Source organism: Marmota marmota, unplaced genomic scaffold, assembly GCF_001458135.2.
Source record: "Marmota marmota marmota unplaced genomic scaffold, marMar, whole genome shotgun sequence".
NCBI classification, from domain to species: domain Eukaryota; kingdom Metazoa; phylum Chordata; class Mammalia; order Rodentia; family Sciuridae; genus Marmota; species Marmota marmota.
Window position 1 is genome coordinate 4,763,560 of NW_025999983.1, and position 20,653 is coordinate 4,784,212.

The 20,653-nt window shown below is 35.4% G+C and overlaps 1 protein-coding gene across 8 annotated transcripts in view; it reads right to left on the reverse strand.

Moving 5' to 3' along the window:
- Positions 1–424: 424 nt before the first annotated feature.
- The window catches only part of Qki (QKI, KH domain containing RNA binding), a 93,805-nt gene continuing 73,576 nt past the window's right edge, over positions 425–20,653 (reverse strand). For 2 of the 8 annotated variants that reach the window (XM_015498604.2, XM_048805860.1), the window contains 4 exons: positions 11,779–11,866; positions 10,154–10,453; positions 7,351–7,425; positions 425–3,495 (listed from right to left, as the gene is read on the reverse strand). In XM_015498604.2, coding sequence (XP_015354090.1) covers positions 3,479–3,495; positions 7,351–7,425; positions 10,154–10,453; positions 11,779–11,866 — 480 coding nt within the window. In that variant the 3' untranslated portion in view covers positions 425–3,478. Of the gene's footprint in view, positions 3,496–4,040; positions 9,480–10,153; positions 10,454–11,778; positions 11,867–20,653 lie in introns of those variants that run through there. The other 6 variants (XR_007348667.1, XM_048805856.1, XM_048805857.1 and 3 more) reach the window with 6 other exon arrangements.

Here is a 20,653-nt window from a genome sequence, read left to right on the forward strand (position 1 = left end):
AATGTTCAATGAATGAAACTGTATTCTCAGGGCATGTCATCACACTGAATCTCTACTCTGTATGCTGTGAGCAGACAGTGATTATTTTGGAGAAGGAAAAAATAAGAAGTGTGGAATTAGTAATGCAGATGCTGAAAGGCAAGTGGCATGACCAGGAGAAGAATGCCTCGAACGAATGCTACTTTGTTCTCATCTCCACTGGCACCTACACCCGAAGTAGAAGGCCAGAATAACCAAAGCCATTTGAACAGTAGTGTGCGAAACTGTCAGCTGACAAACAACACAAAACAAGTCACGCTATGTTATCTGTGGTCACGGTCTTCAGGGTTAGTCCAGGAACTCAAGACTTTACATTCTTTTGTCTTTATTTGTTTATTTTAATTAAACATGTAAAGGTTAATAAACAGACATAGTCCAGAGTTAGTAGGTTGGTATTATAACATTTATTAAAATAATGCTATGGGTTAATAGAAACAGCAAAGAACCAAAGAATTAAAATGCAAGCTATGTAAAATCCCAACTAAAACCCAAAAGTGTCTAATTAATGTATTCATTCATCAGCTAACTAAAAGCCCAAGAAAGACAAAACACCCAATATAATAAAGTACTGCAAAACAATTGGCAATTTTCAGTTATCAAAATTGTGGATTTTGCATTTTGTATCCTTTTCTCAATCAAGAAAAAAATTCTTTTTGAATGTTATATAACATACATATAAAACAAGATAGAAAAATACATTATAAACTTGTAACAATGGCTGTAAATACATTATCTTACATGTTTCTCATAGGCAATAGGTTGGTTATGGTACATATAGAGCATGAAAACTACTAAGATAATAAAGAATAGACAAAAATACATGTCAGCTGTACATTAATATACCAGCGACACTCCCATCTACCCACACTAAAAATTACATAATACTGTCAGAAAAAAGTCTTAAAAACTACATACTTTAATAAGAAATAAATTCAAAAAGAATGATAATACTGAGAACCAAGGCATTCAGATTTCAAAAGTCATGCTTCTTTTAAGTTGATCCAAAATTTTGTCAACTAAGTTATTAAAAGTTTGTTCAGAGCCGACATTACTCATGTCACACTTTTATTATTTCATACGTTTACTTTCTTCCCCATAAAAGACCTTTGATAAACATCTAAAATGTCCAGGTTTAACATAGTTGAGATGAAGCTGGATCAAATACTGGTATCATTTTTAACTATCACCTCAAGTGTTTGAGTGTCGCAATTTATTCAACCAACCAAACAAAATTAAAATCAAAATGGCAAGGCATATATTGTAAATAAATCAAAACAATGGCATGTGTAACAGAAAGAGCAGTGGCACATTAAACCAAAACTAGCTGAATATAAAACAACAACTGTCTATTGCATAGTAAATAAACTGAAAACGGTTCCAAGTGAGACAGACAGCTGATGGAGAGGTCACCATGAAGGTGCCAACTGAGTTTCCTGCTGACCTTGACTATGAAGCCATGAAGGTATGGAAGAGGGAACGAGCTGATGAGCTGGGAGTCCACTGTCACTTGAGATTTGCCACGTCTGGTACTGAGCAGTTAATGATTTCCTCAAGTGTTTACATGTAGCCTTTATATGCAAATTGTTTCAACTATAAAACTGCACTTCGTGAGAAATTGGAAGCTTAAACTGAAATGTAGTTCAGTATCCATATGCACAATGATGCTACTTTTTCACATTCTTTTGAAGTTAAAAAAGGTGACAAAAAGGACATATGTGGGAAGAAGGAGGGAGATTGCTAAAGCCAGAAGATGGACTTTGACTATGCCAGTTATCTGTATGCTATAAACAAGTCTCATTAAATTTGGGTCATTTAAAAACACTATTTTTTCCAGAATGAAAGTCACAAAAAAAATTTCATTTTTGTGAAAAAGTTTGCTAAGTAGACTATTATCTCCATTACGAAAAAAATCCAATGCATCTCTCATCTCCAAATACAATAAAGCTCTAATTTTGCCTGTAAACTGGTGTTCAGATCTCACAAAATTTTTCAGAATTCTTTAAGTTACCATTGAAGTTTGTAACAACCAAAAATACTCAATTATGATATGTTTTTAAAAACTTACTAGGTCAGATATTAGAAAAGTTATTCAAATTTTTTTCACAGTATCAGATTTGGCAAATTTGCATCAAGGTAACGTGGCACAAATCATACAATTCAAACCCTCAACTCATTTGTCCCCCTCTCATCTTCTTTCACATACTGGGCGACTGAGTAACATGCATTTACTTTTATTTTGAGGGGGGAGCTGATCTTACAAGACACTTGACTAAATGACCATGAAGGAAAATAAGGCACTTTCTTTTCTTTAGACTTATTCCAATACTTAAAAAATAAAAAAGAAAGACAAAAAGGCTCTTTTGGTCTTTTGTTTCTTGACAACCACCAGAAAAAATCATTTAATGAAATAAAGGGTTTCTTTGTTCTTTTTCTTTTTTTATAACACTTGAAAGTATAAAATGCTACATTTCCAAAAATATATATATTTTTTTCTGCACCAGCACCCTTGTATAGTAAAAGTATCTACTTTTTGTTCATTTGTTTCAATGCACTACACTTTATCTACAATTTCATTACATGTATACAGCAAATAGGCAAGCATGGCTTTTACATCCTTAATGATTTTTTCTATACAGGGAGGTTTAAAAAAAATACTTGAACAGTTTGCCCAGTAATGTGACACATAATGCATGTACCTTGTTCTCAAAAAATTTTTTAAGGAGGTGTAAAATAAAGGTTCTGTAATTTTAACTCAGATATCCATCTTTTAAAAAATAGTGTTGCAGTTTTGTTCTTTGCATTACTTTTCAAAACTCCTTGTTAAGTTTTTCTCTCATGGCACACTCTTCTAATACTTCAAATTTGGCAGGCAATATAAAAAAGGCTGCAACTTCTGCCCTTTGAGGGCACTGTAGTGACTGAACAGTATATCAAATTTTGAATACTTTTTGAATCACTTCACCAATGACTTCCCTGACCAAAGGTTCATGCATGATGCATCATCACACAGTACATTCAGAGAGAGCTTGACTTCGCTATGAGAAGAAAAGGTTCCTAGAAGTCTCTCACAGTAACTGCCTCTGTCACTGAGTAGTTAAGGGCCATCTGTCTCCCTTCTTAAGGAGGCCTTCTTACCGTTCGCTTGGGGTGGGACATTGAAAGATGATCAGTGCTGTGGGATGAATTGGGCCTTATTGCTTTACTACTATTCAGTGCAGGTTCTAGAACCACTTTCACCCAAACGGGGGGGAAAAAGCTGAGTTGGAGGACAACAATTTCTTTGTCTTTTGTTTGGTTAGATGGTAAGACGAACGGACAAGTGCCTCAGCTCGCTGCACTGACGACAGGCAAGCAAAGGCGATTACCAGTTAACTGATCAGCAGGCAGGCATGGTCAGGTCATCATTGGGTGAAGAGTTCAGAGGTCAGAAGGTCATAGGTTAGTTGCCGGTGGCGGCTGGGTGGTTAGAAACAAAAAACAAAACAAAAAAAAGAAAAGAAAAGATAGAGAAGAGATTAGTTTCAGCTAGTGACGGCTTAATGACAACATGAAAAACTAATCACAACTAATAAAAAAAAAAAAGCATGTTTAATTCTGACAAACTGATTGACACCATCTACAGAATACAATAAAAATCATGACAATTCATATCATGATTTGAACAAATGAAGAGGAGCCCACTCCCACAAAAGAAAAAAAATTGGTTAACAGAAAAAATAGAAATAAAATACAACTAACAACTAATAGTTAGTAGCAGTCAATGAAAGAAATTGGAAAACAATGATGAATAGGTTTGATATACAGAATTTTGAACAGTCAGTGCAGTTATCAGTATCTGACTGCTATTAAGCATTAGTACTCTCTCAGATGCAAGCATTAAAGCAACTATTAATGATGGATGTGATTATTAATAACTGATGATTAACAGAAATGAATCTAAAGAAATTTAAATTTCTATGAGCAATTTGGTTCAACATAAACTCTGGGCCAAACAAGGTTTCTTTTGTTCAATAAATGTTTATTGCTTTTTCAATTATTCTATTTACAAACAACATGGAGTTTCTTGGCCTCATGATACAAAGCAATACTGTAGTCTAGCAGTGTAGGCAACATCATGGGAACTAGAAAAAGGCCAGGCCTTCTGCACTGGCCAACAATTTCCAGTTGAAAATACTATTTTACACATATAGAACACTTATAAAATGCACTTGCATGTAAACACTGTAAAATCCTGCCATTTAAAATTCTATACCTCAAAGAGCTCTAAGTACATCAAAAAATAGAAGAAATTTCTAATTGATACCAATAAGGCATTTGAAATCTACAAACAGCTTTCTTTATTCAATTTCAAAGCTAATACTCTGCAAATACAATAAAATCTGACATTTCATATACATTCCTGCTTTATATTTTTATATTTTAAAAGAAGCCACCTGTAAATACTATTTTCTTTTGCAAAATAACAAAAAGAACAAAAAAAAGTTTTTGTTGTTTTTTTTTTAAATTACAGTAAAACATAAAGTAGTTCTCAAGTGGAAAAGTTATCATTCCCAATGTCCTTGAGTTGTTCCTTCCTTAACCAACCTCTGTCACATTCTGCTTCACCAAACTTGGTCCACTTAACAGTAGTATGATTTTTAAGACTCATATTCAACAGCTTAATTATTTCTACTATATTCTGAGGTTTGATAGAATTTTCTGTACTGTTGCCATTGTGACTAAGGCAGAGGAGATGTGAATGAAAAGATACTCAGTGCAAAGTTAAGATTCTGTGCCACTTCATAAATTGAAACCCAGCAGGCATAAAGTTCACAGAGTTTAAATGATCTCTATGATGGACTGATTTACCTTCATATGAGGAAAATGTTTCTACTATAGTCTATCATTTAGGATAGTTTATAAATACTACAAAAATATGGTATCCTCATTGTGACCAAATCTTCCCTGAATGTCTTAAAAAGTAGAATTTTATGTAATATTTTTAGAACTGCTCTTCCAAAAATCAAAGGAGAAAATAAATATTTAATATGATGTAGTCACACTACTTCTTCACAGGTATTCCAAAATATGAATTTTAAAGCATTTTAGATATTACTTAAAATTCTGATTAAAATGGTTTAAGCTTATCCAAATTATGTAAGTAATGGTTTTTGTAAAATCATTATTCAGAAAAATTTCTGATTGTGGGGGCTGTGGAGTAGAAAAACAAAGCAAACTACCATTTATATATACCAGTACACCTAAAATATATCCTCTGCCAAGTCCTGGTCTCATACAGTACACACAGGTATGTCAACTGTGCAAAACCATTTATATATTTCATTACAACTAAAAAGTCACTTGGTCTTAAAGGCTTTAAATTTAGTTTTGAAATATTTGTAGAGGTGGGTTTATTTTTAGTAAAGAAGTAGATATTTGTCTATCACATAGTACTCTAAATGATCATATAGAATTACATGGTTATATGTCCAAGGGCTGAGTTTTCTTTCATCCAAAATGCTTATAATAAGTTCTCTTCAAAATACTTTTAAAAATAAAAAAAACCTCAAAAATAGAGAAAACAGTAGTATAATAAAATAATTTAAGTGAAGGCTTCAGACATCTCCCTTAGACCCAAAGAGTGCACATAGTGATAGTAAGAATGAATGAATATTGTTACTATTAAAAAAAAAGCATTTCGGTTTGCTGACATTGCATTTTGAAAGTAGCAAAATTAATCAAAATACATATCACTACAAAAGAGCCATGCATGGAATGTGTTGTTGTTTTCCAAATACTTAATAAAATCTTCCTCTAATATTTTCAACTATCTGAAGGCATTGGAGAAATAAATAAACCAATAATTACTGTGTTAAAATTAAGACAAGTCTCTGAAAGAAGGGCATACAGGGATAGAAAAATCTTAAATGAAAATACTTCTTTAAAAAGGAGCACTATTTTCATAGATAATCACTGAACTTGGAGTCTACTACTCAGAGTTCATTGAAAAATCACTACAAATTATATTCATTAAAAGTTTACAAGGATCTCTCATTATTGTGATGCTAAATAAATGTCATCAAGGTCACTGGAAAAATCTTTTATTTCTAATGTGGACAACAACTGTGTCCAGTATTTATCATTAGTACTCTAGGTAACCATGAAGCACTAGGTAGATCAACCCAGCCTCGGGCCCTGGAGGTACTACTGCAGCAGTTGGGTGACAAGTTCTGTTTGGTATGATAGAGGTCTATATTTGTCTGATCAAATTGATAGAGGATGTACAAATGGAGTATAAATTCATCAGTTTCCCCTAATAATATTAAGAGTCTTTAACCCATTTAATTAGTAATAAATGTGTTCTAACAGAAGAGTTTTGAAGATGCTTTTCAACCATGCTTGGGTTTCCCTATCTTTTGATGAAAAAACAAAAACCATTCAATGTCAATAAACCGAAAATATCACTTCTCCATAAGCATAAATAATTTATAAAAGGGTCCAAGGGCAAATATAGGACACAAATTACAAATGTTCAAAGGAGAAAAATGAAGACTTATTTTCCAGTCACAGGTCAGTCCAAAAGGATATCCAAAAGCTGGATCTCACACACCACAGAACTTGAGGAGATCATCTACCTTCAAATAATATTTTAGCAGCAAATGACAAAAATCAAAGGATCCATTTTGGCAAGAAAATGTAAGAATAAGAGGGAGCTGATTTTCTAATTTATTAAAAAAAAAATCCAACTACATGAAAGTTATCTTCACAGTCCTGACTTTGTTGATTTCAGCTAAGTACTTGACATGTATACCCTCATGTTTATACAGTGGCTCAAGTGTTTTATTACAAAGAGAAATGGAAACTAAATCTTCAGTTTTCTCCAAAAGTACACAGGAGGCATATATTCCTTTACTTCTCTCATTAAAGCACCATCCATTCAATTCATTTTGCAATACCAACCCAAAATTTCAGAATGATTAAAAGGTAAATTTTAGCAAAAGTTATTAATGAAAACTAGTTAAGGCAAAATAAAAATTTAATAGTTCCCCAAATTGACTAATTTATGTTTTAGTAGAAATAAATCATAGTAATAGGAATAGAAGATTTAATAAGTTAAAATAAAAAGGGAGCCAAAAAAACAAAAAAAAAAAAAAGAAAAAAGAAAAGAAAAAACCCAACCCTTAAATTTGTCAATTATTATAAAAGAATTTAGAAAAGGAAAAGAAACAGTGTACAGGTAAGCAGTTACATTTTTCTATCAGGTGTGGTGTTGCAAATTTTATGGACATCCAACGCATTTCTTATAAACAAGAACTGCAGAACTAAACTAACCTCGGTCTGCGGTCACAATCCTTTGGTAAGGATGGACACGCATATCGTGCCTTCGAACTTTAGTAGCCACCGCACCTAGTTAAATTGCAATTACCAAGACAAAGTTAGAAAACATACAGAAGGGGAAAAAAACATTAACAGCAGGTTTATCAAAATGGATTTCTTTCAAATGTTCATTTACTACAAAAGTTTGTTTTAAGAAACACGTTAAGGCACAGTAGTTTTAAAATTAACCATTATATGTCACATATATATGCATCTATTAATATTGCATTCATTTCAAACATGTTGGCCTTAACCTATTTTATCCATTCATTTACAATCCCCAAGTTACAGTATTTCGTGACTCTATTAGATCCAAACATATTTGAGCTTTACTAGTCACATATTCACTGAAGTGCCTTTCTTGCAGCAGGACTACTTAAATAATGCCATGTTTAATACTGACAATTATTTGCTAACCTTAAGACCACTTCCAGAGTTTATTATTTAAAAAGGTTTAAAAGCAATTCTTAAAGCCTACAGATTGTGGTTTAAAACTTTGAGTCAATAAGTATGAACTGCAATGAATTAGGTGATTAGTAAAGCAAACAGTATAGTACACTTAGCAGTCAGTACACTACTATACACTCCTTTATAAATTACCGTTACTTTGTCATATTACAGACTAAACCAAATTAATAACATGGTTTTACTTTATATCTATGTGCAAAAAGTGCAAGTAAGCCACTGACTGCTAGGCTAAGCTTTTTCCCCGGAGGCTGCTGAGACTAAGCATTTGTTAAATTCAGATCTGATGAGGGTTCAGTTAAGACCGATCTTGAATTCTTAGCCTTTCGCTGGGAAAGCCATACCTAAAGATAAAAGGAAGGGAATTAAAAATTAGTCATCAATGAAGATTTGATGCTAATACCAATCTCCTCACTACCACAAACACACATGTCTGCATCTGTTTTGAAAGGCACTGCTTATTTTAAAATCGTTTAATGTGAGATTTGATATATAGCATGCATGTTATCTGTGTGCAAATTTATTGTAACTTGGTAATTTATAATAATCCCCTCTATTCTCCAAGGGGTCAATATCATGTTTTACTGCTTAGGTAGCAAAGCAATAAATAACACTGATTATGATAGCCCCCTCCCAATTTGGTGCATATTATTAATCACCTTATGAATGCCAAATAGGTATCTCTGTATTTTGCTCTTAATTTTGCCAGTCTAATAAGTGGGTCTTAACAATGAAAAATTTCCCAATGGAAACAAAAGCATGTTAATTTATAATAAGAAATAAAGTTTACAGCAGTGCCTCTTGCTGTTTCTAAGCAGTAAACTGGTCCATCACCCCCTTTTTCATCTTGGATAAACTAATTGTATACAAGTGTAATACTACATGGCAAAACTAGGGAGATCTTGGACTCAAAAGTCCTGGAACAGTAGCTGGTGGCTAAGAGCCTCAGCCCTACAGAAAATTAAGGATCCTAATTCCTCGGGAACAGATGCTGTGGGTGCAGCAGAGAGGATTTCTAGGGGGAAGGAGCATGCATGGGGCCACAGGAGAGAGTATTAATAGAAAGGAAAACTTAAATAAGGTTATAGGTTACATGTTATTTTAAAAATGTTCAAGAAATGTGCAACAGAAACAAGCCTCTCATCAATATTCTGTGGTATAATTCTGACCTGTAATTACTTTATACAATGATTTAGACAGAAAACATGTACAATAAAATGTATTTGTTCATAAAACAAAAGGCACCTGAGTGCATGCACACACACAGATAACATACAGAGCATTGTGGCTTTCTTTAATTGAACAATGAATTTTCGAGCTTAAATCTTAATATCCGGGTTCATTAAAGATTTTCAAACTTTTATAAATCAATATTAATGCTTGGGAAAAATAAACTTTAAAAGAACAAAGTCCTAAAAGTCAACAGCATGCATGCAGCACCAAGTCATATACAATTCAGGAAAGAAAGTGTTCAGATTCTGTCTGGTGAAACAAAAGGGCTGCGTGGAAACAGCTGTCCCACACTGACTGGTCGTGCTAGAACAGCTGCTGTGTTCTAGTCCTTCATCCAGCAAGTCAATGGGCTGAAATATCAGGCATGACTGGCATTTCAATCCACTCTATAAAAAAAAGGCATCAGTAATGTCTTTTTCGAGCACACCACTTTTTGTTCATGTTCATGTAAAAACCAAGCGTTTACAGTATGACCTTAATTTTTGCCTCCAGTGTGAATCTGAATTCAGTAACTGCATATTTTACTCATTTATTCCAAACTGTACTTAAAGCTGTCTCATGTTTCATCTTAGGACTTCAAAAGACAAAAAATTCAAAGTTCAGTTAAGATTGCAACCAATAATATGGTCCCATTTAAAGTGATCACAAATACTTAGCACCCAATAATATAAATTTCATAAAAATCTCAAAATACTTTCATGGGTAAGTTTAGAAGTTAACTAGCCATTAAAGAAACCCATGAGTCAAAAGAAATCTAACTCCAGAAGGAGGAGCTCATAAAGGCATTAAGACAATTGGGTGAAACCTAAATAAAACTCAAGAATAATTCTAGTAATGTCAGATGTGAAAGTTATTTTTTGTTTAAGATGTACACTGCAAATTTACCCAAACAAATGAATTTGAGTTATCAAGTGAATCTGAACAAACTGGGTGCAGTTATTTAACAGGGGAACCCTTAAAAGGGGCAGAAACGCTTCTCTAAAACTGTTAAAATCATTTCTAAGTCTGGGGCAACAAAATGTATGAAGAATATCACTGACCACCAGGGAGAAGAACTTACCTAAAACACCACTGGGTTCAATAGGGTACTCAAGGATTGATGTAGCTGGTGCCAACGTGTAAGGGTATTCATAGGGTGTGTAGATCAACCCAGCCTCGGGCCCTGGAGGGACTATTGCAGCAGTTGGGTGAGGAGTTCCGTTTGGCATGACAGCGGTCTGTATTTGTCTGATCAAAGGCATTATGGTAGGGCCAGCTGGCGTAGGAGTACGCAGGGCAGCTGGTGGGAGGACAGGCGCAGGCCCAGTTATGATCCTTGGAGCAGCCTGGGCTGTTGCTGCAAGAGAAAAGGCAAGGGCTGCTACAGTAAGCAAAGAAATTCAGGAAGAAGTACAGGGACAGCAGTATAAAATATGGGAAAATGAGAGAGGAGTAGGAAAAAGAAAGAAAAAAGCAGGAAAGAAGAAAAATAAAAGGAAATCATTAGTACATGCACTGATCACACAAAATGCCAAAGCACACCAATCAAACGCAATCAGCTTTCCCTTTCCCAATGTGATTAAGAACAAATGTGCAAAAATTAAAAGCCACTGTAAAAAAATGAATGAAATAAAATGTTATATTTAGTTTATATATTTGATATATCTGCTTTTTAAGATTTCTTGAAACTAAAGGTGCATGCAGAAGCACAAGAAAACATTTGCATTAAAAGATGTTACAAAAAAATTTGTAATTTGGAGTCCACAGAAACAGTTATGGTATATTTTGTAAGTGTAACTTCAGTTTCAAATTAAAAGAAAGAATAATTTTCATTGTATTAAGTCAGACCAATAACCACTAGATGATTATATGTATATCCTGAAGCACTGGTAGTTAACTTCTTAGAAAAAAAACAATATAAAAAGATCCTAACTTCATGACATTAAGGATATGCTCACATTCTCATGCATAAATTAAAGTCAATTACAAATTACCACTTGTAAAATAATTACACTTCTAAACTCAATGAGTCGCCTAGATGTTACAAAGTTGGCAAGGACTTTAAAATTTATTTCTTAAAATCATTAGTAAATGAAAAATAATATTATGCTTATATGATGTGTGACCATTAGATTATCTCAAAATATAAATTTCATTTTAAATTTAAAAAAGAAATTCTCATAGCTTTTAAAATCATGCACAGATTTCTAAGAAGAAAAATAGAAGACTGGAAATAGTTATCACCACCCACTGATCTCTGTGAACTCACGTGTGAACTCAACAGGGAAAAACACCGGAGGGGGAACATGCAAGCAAAGGGACAGGAAAGAACTCAACAGAAGGGTCATTCATCCAGTAACACTTAAACTTCTAAAAAAGCTTTCAAAGTCTTGTATTGTGCATAAATACAACAAAATAAACTGGAGGCCTTGAAGCTGTACAGAACAGGAAATTTCTTGAATTTGGACATCAAAATGTCATCAGAAAAATGAAGTATTTACAAACCTAAAGCTTCGATATGCTGGCATACAATAAAATCAAGAGAGGATAGTAATTCATGAAAAAAAAAGTACTGTTGCTCCCCTGTTCAATGACACAATTACTTCAATTCTTCAGTTTAATTGCTCATGTGTTATGCTGTGAAAAGAAGTTTGTAGACAAAACAACAGAGACAGCTACAACCCTAGGCCTCAGTCTCATCCTTACGTGATTTAATGTTGGCATCTCTGTAGGTGCCATTCAGAATTGCAAGCTCCATCAGCTGCATCTTCTTCAGGCTGTCTTCTCCTTCTGCCTGTGTGTGGAAGAACACAAGAACAGTAAGCATTTAGACTTTCCACAAACAATATAGCTAGACCTACACACAAGCCTTAAATCAGATTCCATGTGACTATAGTGACCTACTTCAATCAGGAGGAAACAAACAAAAACCTGGGACCTGGGAATCCTAAGGTTCTGACATTCTAAAGCCTATTTCCTCAGGGATGGCATGTGGCTACATAAGACATTCTCAAATGGCCAGTGGCTGCCTTGAAATGGAAATAAATAAAAATGTGAGACAAAAATCAAATATAGTATGTTTTCTTTAGAATGTATTACTTCAATGAATATTCCAAAACTCAGATATGTTCATTAAAAGAAATACAGATCCCCAGCACTGCTAAAGAAAACACTATCTTTAGGGTTGCCACAGGACTTACTTTCCCAACCAGGAAACATTTCCAAAGCTAAAAAGGGCACTAATAACAACTATGCTACAAAGACAGACATAAAATCAGATCATCTCTGATCATCAAAACATTTGGCCACTTTATTTTACCTTGGCTTCTTTCTACCCTTCCATTAACTTTTTTTTTTTTTTTTTTTTGCGGGTGGTGGTGGTGGTGGTAGGGGGGTACTGGGGATTGAACTCAGGGGCACTAGACCACTGAGCCACTTCCCCAGCCCTATTTTGTATTTTATTTAGAGATAGGGTCTCATTGAGTTGCTTAGTGCCTTGCTGTTACTGAGGCTGGCTTCGAGCTCGTGATCCTCCTGCCTAAGCCCCCCAAGCCACTGCGATTACAGGCATTGTGCGCCACCATGCCCAGCTTCCATTAACTATTGTTGACCTTGTTCAAGTCATTATTAATACAGTACTTATTTGTAAATTAGGAGTGGCCTTGATATTTTCATCATCTTTTTTCTTTTTCCAGTGTGAGAAAGAAGAGGCCCAAGTTTGAATAATCTATTAATGGTGACAGTTATGTACCCAAATTATACTCAGGGGTCAGAAAAATAGCCCCAAACACAACTGTCAATGTTTCTCAACAATCTCATGTCTCAAACCCTTTCAGTTTCTTACTATCTAAAAATATAAGGTTTGAGTTACCTATGATCTGGCCCCAAACTACCACCTAAAGTTAAACCTATTAATCTTCTATCTATAATTTCACATACTTGCCCAATATTAAAAGTCAAACCAGATCACTCCCTCTTGTCACTCATTTGTGCAAATTCTTTTACTGCCAATGCTTCTTTTCATGTCATTCTACTCCTGTTTCCAAATCCTACCTATCCAACAAAATCCATTCAATGCTATTTTCTCATGGGGCCATCCCTAGACTATACTGTTTCTGTCCTGAATCAGTCTGCTGAACATCACCACCTCTAAAGTACATACCCCTAAAACAGAGCCTATTTTTTATTTATTTCTGGCTAAACCCATGGTCACTGTCTTAAACGACAGATGTGAGAAATCTTTAATTCCAAATCCCAAATGTCAAAGTCCAAGAGGATACACTTTAGCCACAGCAAAAGGAAGCAGCAGATGAAGATCCATCTCTAAAGTCTGTCCCTAAAGATGGTGATAAGGATAAAACTAAGTGCCTTCCCCCCACCATATTCTCAGGATTTAATATTAAAAAAAAAATGACCCGATGACACATTTTTTCAGAATAAGCTTGTTTCTCTCAGATTAAAAAAAGGGGCAGAATGAGGACAAGTGAAAGTTTTTTGGCCTCCTCCTTTTCTGTTACACAGATAATGATACAAAGATCTTGGGCATTAGTGAATATACATATGCTATCATTTGTAGCAAACATAACTGCTGAATGGGCTTTTAACAAACCACGAGAATTAAAGAAAAAAGATGATGAAAATATCAAGGCCACTCCTAATTGTAGTCTGCTTCCAGTAGAGTACTTCGCAAGATGACACTTGCACATGTGGGATCACTATTCCTTGACCCCATCAATATGCATAAAGATGAATGAAAACAAAAAGTGAATAGGAGTTCTTTGAAAGACACAGAAATTACTGGTTAAAAATAAAAGGGAAGAATTTGCAATTCATTATAAAACATCTTAAACTTGCTCATGAAAAACTATTAATCTTAAAAGTTTATCAAGTTGGTTCAAATAAATCTGTATGCCATAATTAAAGAATACAAGCATTACATATTATACTCTATATACATTTTTCCCCCCAAGGCAGCAGTAGTTATACCTCCCATCGAGTGTGAGAAAGAAGAGGCCCAAGTTTGAAAGTGTCAGCAAAAAGAGGGCAAATTTACCTCCATCAAAAACAGAAAGAAAGATTCAAAAGAGTCTTCTTTGGAAAGAACAGGTAATTGAAAACATGTTTAAATGGAACTGCTTCTTTTGAATGACAAAAATAACTACTCATGAGGTGGTAATTCAGCGTCAAACACAGCAGAAAGCCAAAGAGAATGCTGATGGAAGAAATGCACACGCGTACACCGCCAGCGGATGCATGTGTGCCTGCCTTCTGCAGTGTGCAGGACACTCACATAGAACAGAGATCACTTCAACAGGAGAATAAAAATCAGAGTAGCCAAGCCTTCACTAAGAGGTGTCATCTGCCATAATGTTGTCCCTGGCTGGCAGCGATTTATGTTATGCTGGGCCAGGGCTACGGTGGCAGGCTACACTAATGCCTTCCAGAAAAGCAATGGGTTTAGCTGGCAGAGCTGGAATTTGAACCCAGATGCTGTCACTCCAGAATGGGCTTCACTCTTGCTCTTTACCACACCCACCACTCAGGCTACCACCACCACCACTGGTATTCACAGAGCATGAGACTCTCGTGTGCCTCAGGAGACAATCAAGTTCATTATAGAATTAAGTTCACAAGGAACTGATGATTTCAACTTTTCTGTCTTGCTTTTGACAGAAAGTAGGTATCTGTAACTACCTGAACACAACTGGATGTATGTGCTACCTCTTTCAAGTTCAAGTTCAGATAAGAAAACTTGCTACTTGACTATAGGCAGAAGCTCCAGAGCTTCTATCGGCCAGATGTTAGACTTCTCTCCAAGAAAACAACTGATCAGATGAGACATCCTGAGGCTACACATCTTACCTCTGGACATTCTGCAATGGATTTTATAGAACCCTGTCAGGGATCAGCATATCTAAAAATGCAACACTGACTTTTTCATTTGTAACAAATGAAACCACTCTTACACAACTAAGATAAGGTCATAAAATCATATTTTTCAATGCTGAATTCAAGTGATTACCTGCACTCACATAACTTTGTCCCATATTTTGAAATCACTTAAAACTTTAGATATAATTTATACGTGCAGTGAAATCCTGAGGTCTTAAGTATAACACTGGATCATTTTTGATGAATGTACATCAAGAGATGGGACATTTCTACCAATCAAATCCTTTGTGCCTTAAGTACCTATCACCCATCTGCTTCTCTCACACCACAATTCAGTTTGCCTATTCTAGAATTTCAGAGAATGGAATTACATGCGATTTTCTGTTCCATTTCTTTCCCACACAGTGTCGAAAGACACTCACCCTACTGCTGCAGCACCAGCAGTTCATTTGTTTCCAGGGCTAGGCAGTACTCTGTTTATCCTGTCTTCTGCTCTAGACATCTGTGTATTTCCAGTTTTTGTATACTGTGAATTGAAGCCAGTATGGTAATTTTTGTACAAGATTTTGGGGGAAGGGAGTAATCTATTCATTTACAAAGGATAAATAGCTAGTAATGAAGTTGCTAGGTCACGGATTTGATGAAGTGCATGGGAAAGCATCATGATAACACCTTTACTTATTTATTTTTGGAGACAGTTTCACTTATTTGCTTAGAGCCTTACTAAGCTATTGAGGATGGCCTTGAACTTGTGATACTCCTCAGCCTTGGAGTCTCTAGTATTACAGGCATGCACCACCATGCCTGGCACACCTTGACTTTTAAAACATAACAATTCAAAACATAACAAACTCTTGTTAATACCTAAAACCTGAGGTATCTGAGGAGCCTCTTAAGAATTCATTTTTTTTCAGACTTGCAGAAAGACAATATAACAGAGATTATATAACACCCCCAGCAGGGCTGGGGAGCAACATTCCTATAATCTCATCTGTATACTACTGGGATGGGGTGTCTAAAGGCAGGGTAAACATACCATTTTGAACTTTGGGGTGTTTGCAATTATGGATGACACATTTATAGAACTTGAATCTGGAGCTGACTTATTCTAACTTACCCTATAAAACTAGTAGACAAATTATGCTCTCAATTTTCAAAAATTTTCTCTGAAACAATACAGTAGTATTAAGCTTCAAGTAATCTACCATATGCTTTCAAATGCTTGTAAGACTCAAACTATTTCTTCTTTGCCAGTTAGTTTTCTGTGAGTCTTTCAAATGAGACATAGTGAGGGTGATAGATAAAGCTAGTCTTAAGAGTTGGATGGGGGAGAAGGGACAACACCCCTTCCATGAGAAGCTCCTCCTATCTCTGTCCCTGCCACAGGTAGTGGTCTCTCCACTCAGCACTCGAGAACTGGCTTCACTATGTAGCCCTTTGCACCCATGATCTACCAGCACCAGCCGGTCAGCATCCATTTCTGAGTATATCAGTTGATCAGCTCCATGTCAGAGGTTTCTGTTTCAACTCAGCACTGCACTTTCTCCAAATGTCTAAGAGCAATAACAGCTCCAACCTCTCTTATTTCCCCTCTCTTCCTGGAATTTCCAAATCCGTGTCAAAGAGCATCTGTTTTCCTGATAGGGAATGTAAGAGGTTCTCCATCACCACCTCATGCAAACTACATTTCTTAGACAGGCATGTGGCCATGCCAATGTCTTTCCTCTTATCTAATCCTCATCATGACAAGTCTATGTGTACTTTTCTTTGTTGATCATGCACAACTGTGTGTGATTCCTTTTAAATCATTTTGTTTCCTTGATTCCTGCGCCTTCCTATTATCTTTGATCTTCAGGTACTGAGATGACTGATGAAAACCTTACTATCACATAGATACTGTGCTAAATCCAACACAAAGGAGGCAGTTCACAGACTCAAGAGCATCAGAGGACTTCCCAGCACTGTGAATGATATAGGCAGTGTGAAGCTCCAAGTCAGAGTTGCTTGGCCAGGTAGAGAGCCTTGTTCCCAGCAGGCAACAAGCCTGCTTGCCTGTGTAAAATGCACTCAGTATAAGTAATATGCAAAGACTGCTTTCCATGGGCAGATGCAGAGGTCAAAGTGTGAGACACACAGCAAGAGAAAAATAAGTCTCCCTTATCTTTTTGTATTTTCCATTGTATTATCTCTCACTTAATTGCCCATACCTGATTTAGGAGCAAGAACATGCCACAGGATAAACAAAGATAAAATACACAGAAAGTGAGAGTCATTTTAAATAAATAAATAAATAAATTTAACACTCAAAACTCCCACATACGTGCATTATCCTTCATTTAAACTATGTAAAACAAACATTTTTCTCTCAGGGTAGTATGTCCTGCCTTTCTTCAACAAGATATAAACAGGTCCATTTAAAAGGGACCTACTTGTTTAAAAGCAATAAAGATCTCAGCAAGGAAAAGCCATGTCCCAATAATAAGCACTTATTCTGTCCAATGCAGCGTACAGAGTGATATTTACAAATTGTGATTTTACTGTACACTTAATATGGATGATAAAATTCTGAAAGTTGATCAACAATTCAGGCTACATACTAACATTAAAGAGCCAGTTAGTTTGTAGCTAAAAAGACCTCTAAAGTTGACTGTATATTAGGTAGCTATTATTAGGTAGTATGGTTGGCCAATAAAGGCAGGACACAGAATATTAATTAGCAGTTCAAGAGTCTTGTTTTATAGCAGATGATAACAAGAACAGAAACCACAAAATAATGATCTTATGAGAGGTGCGGGAGAGGCAAAAATTAAAAAAAAAAAAAAAAGTCTGTGTGCAGTGATGGAGATTGGTGTGCAGGCGGCAGAACCTGCCTGACAAGGATCTGTAAGGGCCCTGGCCTGCACCCTCCCAGAGCCGTCCTGGCTCCTAGTACCCAGTGAGATGCAACTACACACCAATGGAGTAAACGTGAGCTAAGTGATGGTGGTCAGGGCCAAAGTAGGTCTGCTGCTTCTAGCAGCAATCCTATACCCACGCAGATTTATTTAAACCTACAGCTGCCGTGACACTTGCTTTTTCTTACTTCGTACTGAAGATTGAACCCAGGGTTGCTTTACCACTGAGTTAAGTCTCCAGTCCTTTTGTTAGTCTCCTATGATCCTGCTCTCTCGTCTACATCTCTACTATTAGAGATTCAGGCCAAGAAAAGTCTCTACTTCCCCATCTTCCAAACACAGCCCAAATGGAAACTAGATGTCCAAATGTCAAGGAAGAAGTAGGTTTGCATCAAATTTACCAATTCCACACGTTATTTTATTGCAAAGGAAACGCTGAGAATTTCACATTTGATTTGAAGTACATGTGAAGGGTGCCAATATTAAGTTTGCTAGAGCTTCATGTGTAAGATTAAACAGGGACAACATCCAAAATTGGGACATGTTTCCTTGAATGCAGCATAAGAAATATGACACTTAAAACTCTTAACTTGAAAACAAAAAAAAATAGAGTTTCATCTAGAGATAAAGGATAGAATGTGGAATGGAGATTCAGTTTGCATTTAGTTCATTAAATTTGTAAGCCCACAGAATAGGGAAGGAACTTCCAGGTATACATCATCAATGTACTGTTTCAGCAATACTAATTTTATGCCAATATACTCTAGTTTTACATTGTTAAGCTGGAACTAAACTTGTTTTTTCCATTCCATTTGACATCGTGTTTGAACTTTTATGTAGTAGCTGACATGTGCCCAGGCAACCATGGATTAAAATCCACCCCAAATCCAGGCATCATGAGTAAATCTTGCTTATTCCTGCAAATAGTAGGTATCTTCCATCTCCTGTTTTCATTGAGTGCCAGATTCATTTAGCTAAATTGGTTCCAAAGAGTACAACCGCACTGATCAACTAATTTCAAAATGCTGCTTTTTATTTTTACGTCTGTCCAATCTGTTTGGAAGGTAAAATCTTGAAATTAGAAAGAACTATGTGAGGGAGCCAGAACTATAAATCAAGCACTCAGAAAGTGAAGATTAGCAGAAAGTGAAGATTAGAAGGTAACTTGCATTATATTCACAAAAACTTTTATACTTCTTCCATAATTACTTTTTTTTTTTTAAATATGTGTAACACTTTTCCTATCAGTCAATATTTTTAGACAGTTAGAACCTGGTCCTAAGCCTAAAGGTGGGTCTGAATCTTGGTAAACCTTTTATAACTGCCTGGATACACAAAAATCTTCTTTATTTAAAAAAAAAAAAGCACTCCCTAAATTCTTTGTTTGTATGGTTGCACACTGATGCTTACATTGTCAGTATCTAATATGGCCAAAGCAGTCTTGATAATCAAAGTCATTTGCCCTCATCATTAGATATCTACATGGAACAACCAGATCAAACAGATCTGAAGCTACTGTGTAAGAATGAACACTCTCTGTTGCTTCATACTAGAATACTATACATCTATTCGGATTGTACATTATGTTTGTGTATATGTGCTTCTATTCATGGTAGTTTCTCATGCTATGGAAATGACTAGCATTGAATATAAACTGTCAATAAAATAAATAGCTGAGAGAAGAAAAAAGATTAGAAAAGTAAGACTGTATTAAATTAATATGTTCTGCACTGGGTCTACAGGAAAGAAAAAAAATTTAATACTAAAAACTATTTTAAGTACCAAGGCCAATCACTTGGTACTTAATCAGGTGTAACGAATAAAATATAGTCCTTATAGTCAAGGTTTATCATCTAGTGAAGGGAGAGAGGTAGAGCAAATTTGTAATTGGGACTATGACAGGAAGTTTGCAGAGAGCAGCACCAAATGAAAATACACAAGAAAAGGAGTAGCCTTAAGAGGATAACTAACTGTAGACTCCTTCTCTTGAAGGCTTAAGGGAGTAAACATGCAAAGACTGCTACATTCAATTTCAGGGGCTTGAGTACTAGCTTCCCCCATGAAGATCTGTTATAAAACTCTGCATTCACTCCAAATGCTCCTGCAGGACTTCAGGGTAACAATGCTGCATCATTTCCTCCTCTTATAGGGTCTATGCCAAGTAACCCATCTTCCCTAGGAGACATTCATGAGACCTCTGGGCCATCAAGCACAATTTTGAGGATTAAAAGAAGACAGAAAGATAGTCGTTTGGCATTTGCTGCAGTTTGAAGCCATCACTGCTAGTTTTACTTACATCCAAACTATTTTGTAGTCACTGTGGTCACAACTGAGATAACTAAGGTTGTTTGATTGATATTTATTAACTTTTATTGGTTGTTTCATAAGATATTTAAAGGTATGGCTTCAATAAATAAATGAAACACTAAACCTCAAAGTCAAATCAAAGCAGAACAAAGGAAGGAAAGAAAAATGATATTTCCTCATGTAAAAGGTATCTGACCTCTATGACAGATAGCATCCAACAACAGTAAAGTTAGACAAGACTAGGTCTTCTGCACTGCTGCTACTTGTTCTCAACTGCTGAAACTTTGGGTCAGAAAAAAATTAAGGTAATTAAAACATTTTTCTTCTTTTTTTACAAAAGACCTCTTTAGGATTTAAATAGAAGTCTGTATTTTAAATTGTTTATGCTTTATAAAGAATTCTGCCTTTCTTGTTTCATTTAGTTTTCTTAACAATTTATAAAGTATATGACACAGTTCTTCCATTGACTATACTTTAGAGTAAAATTT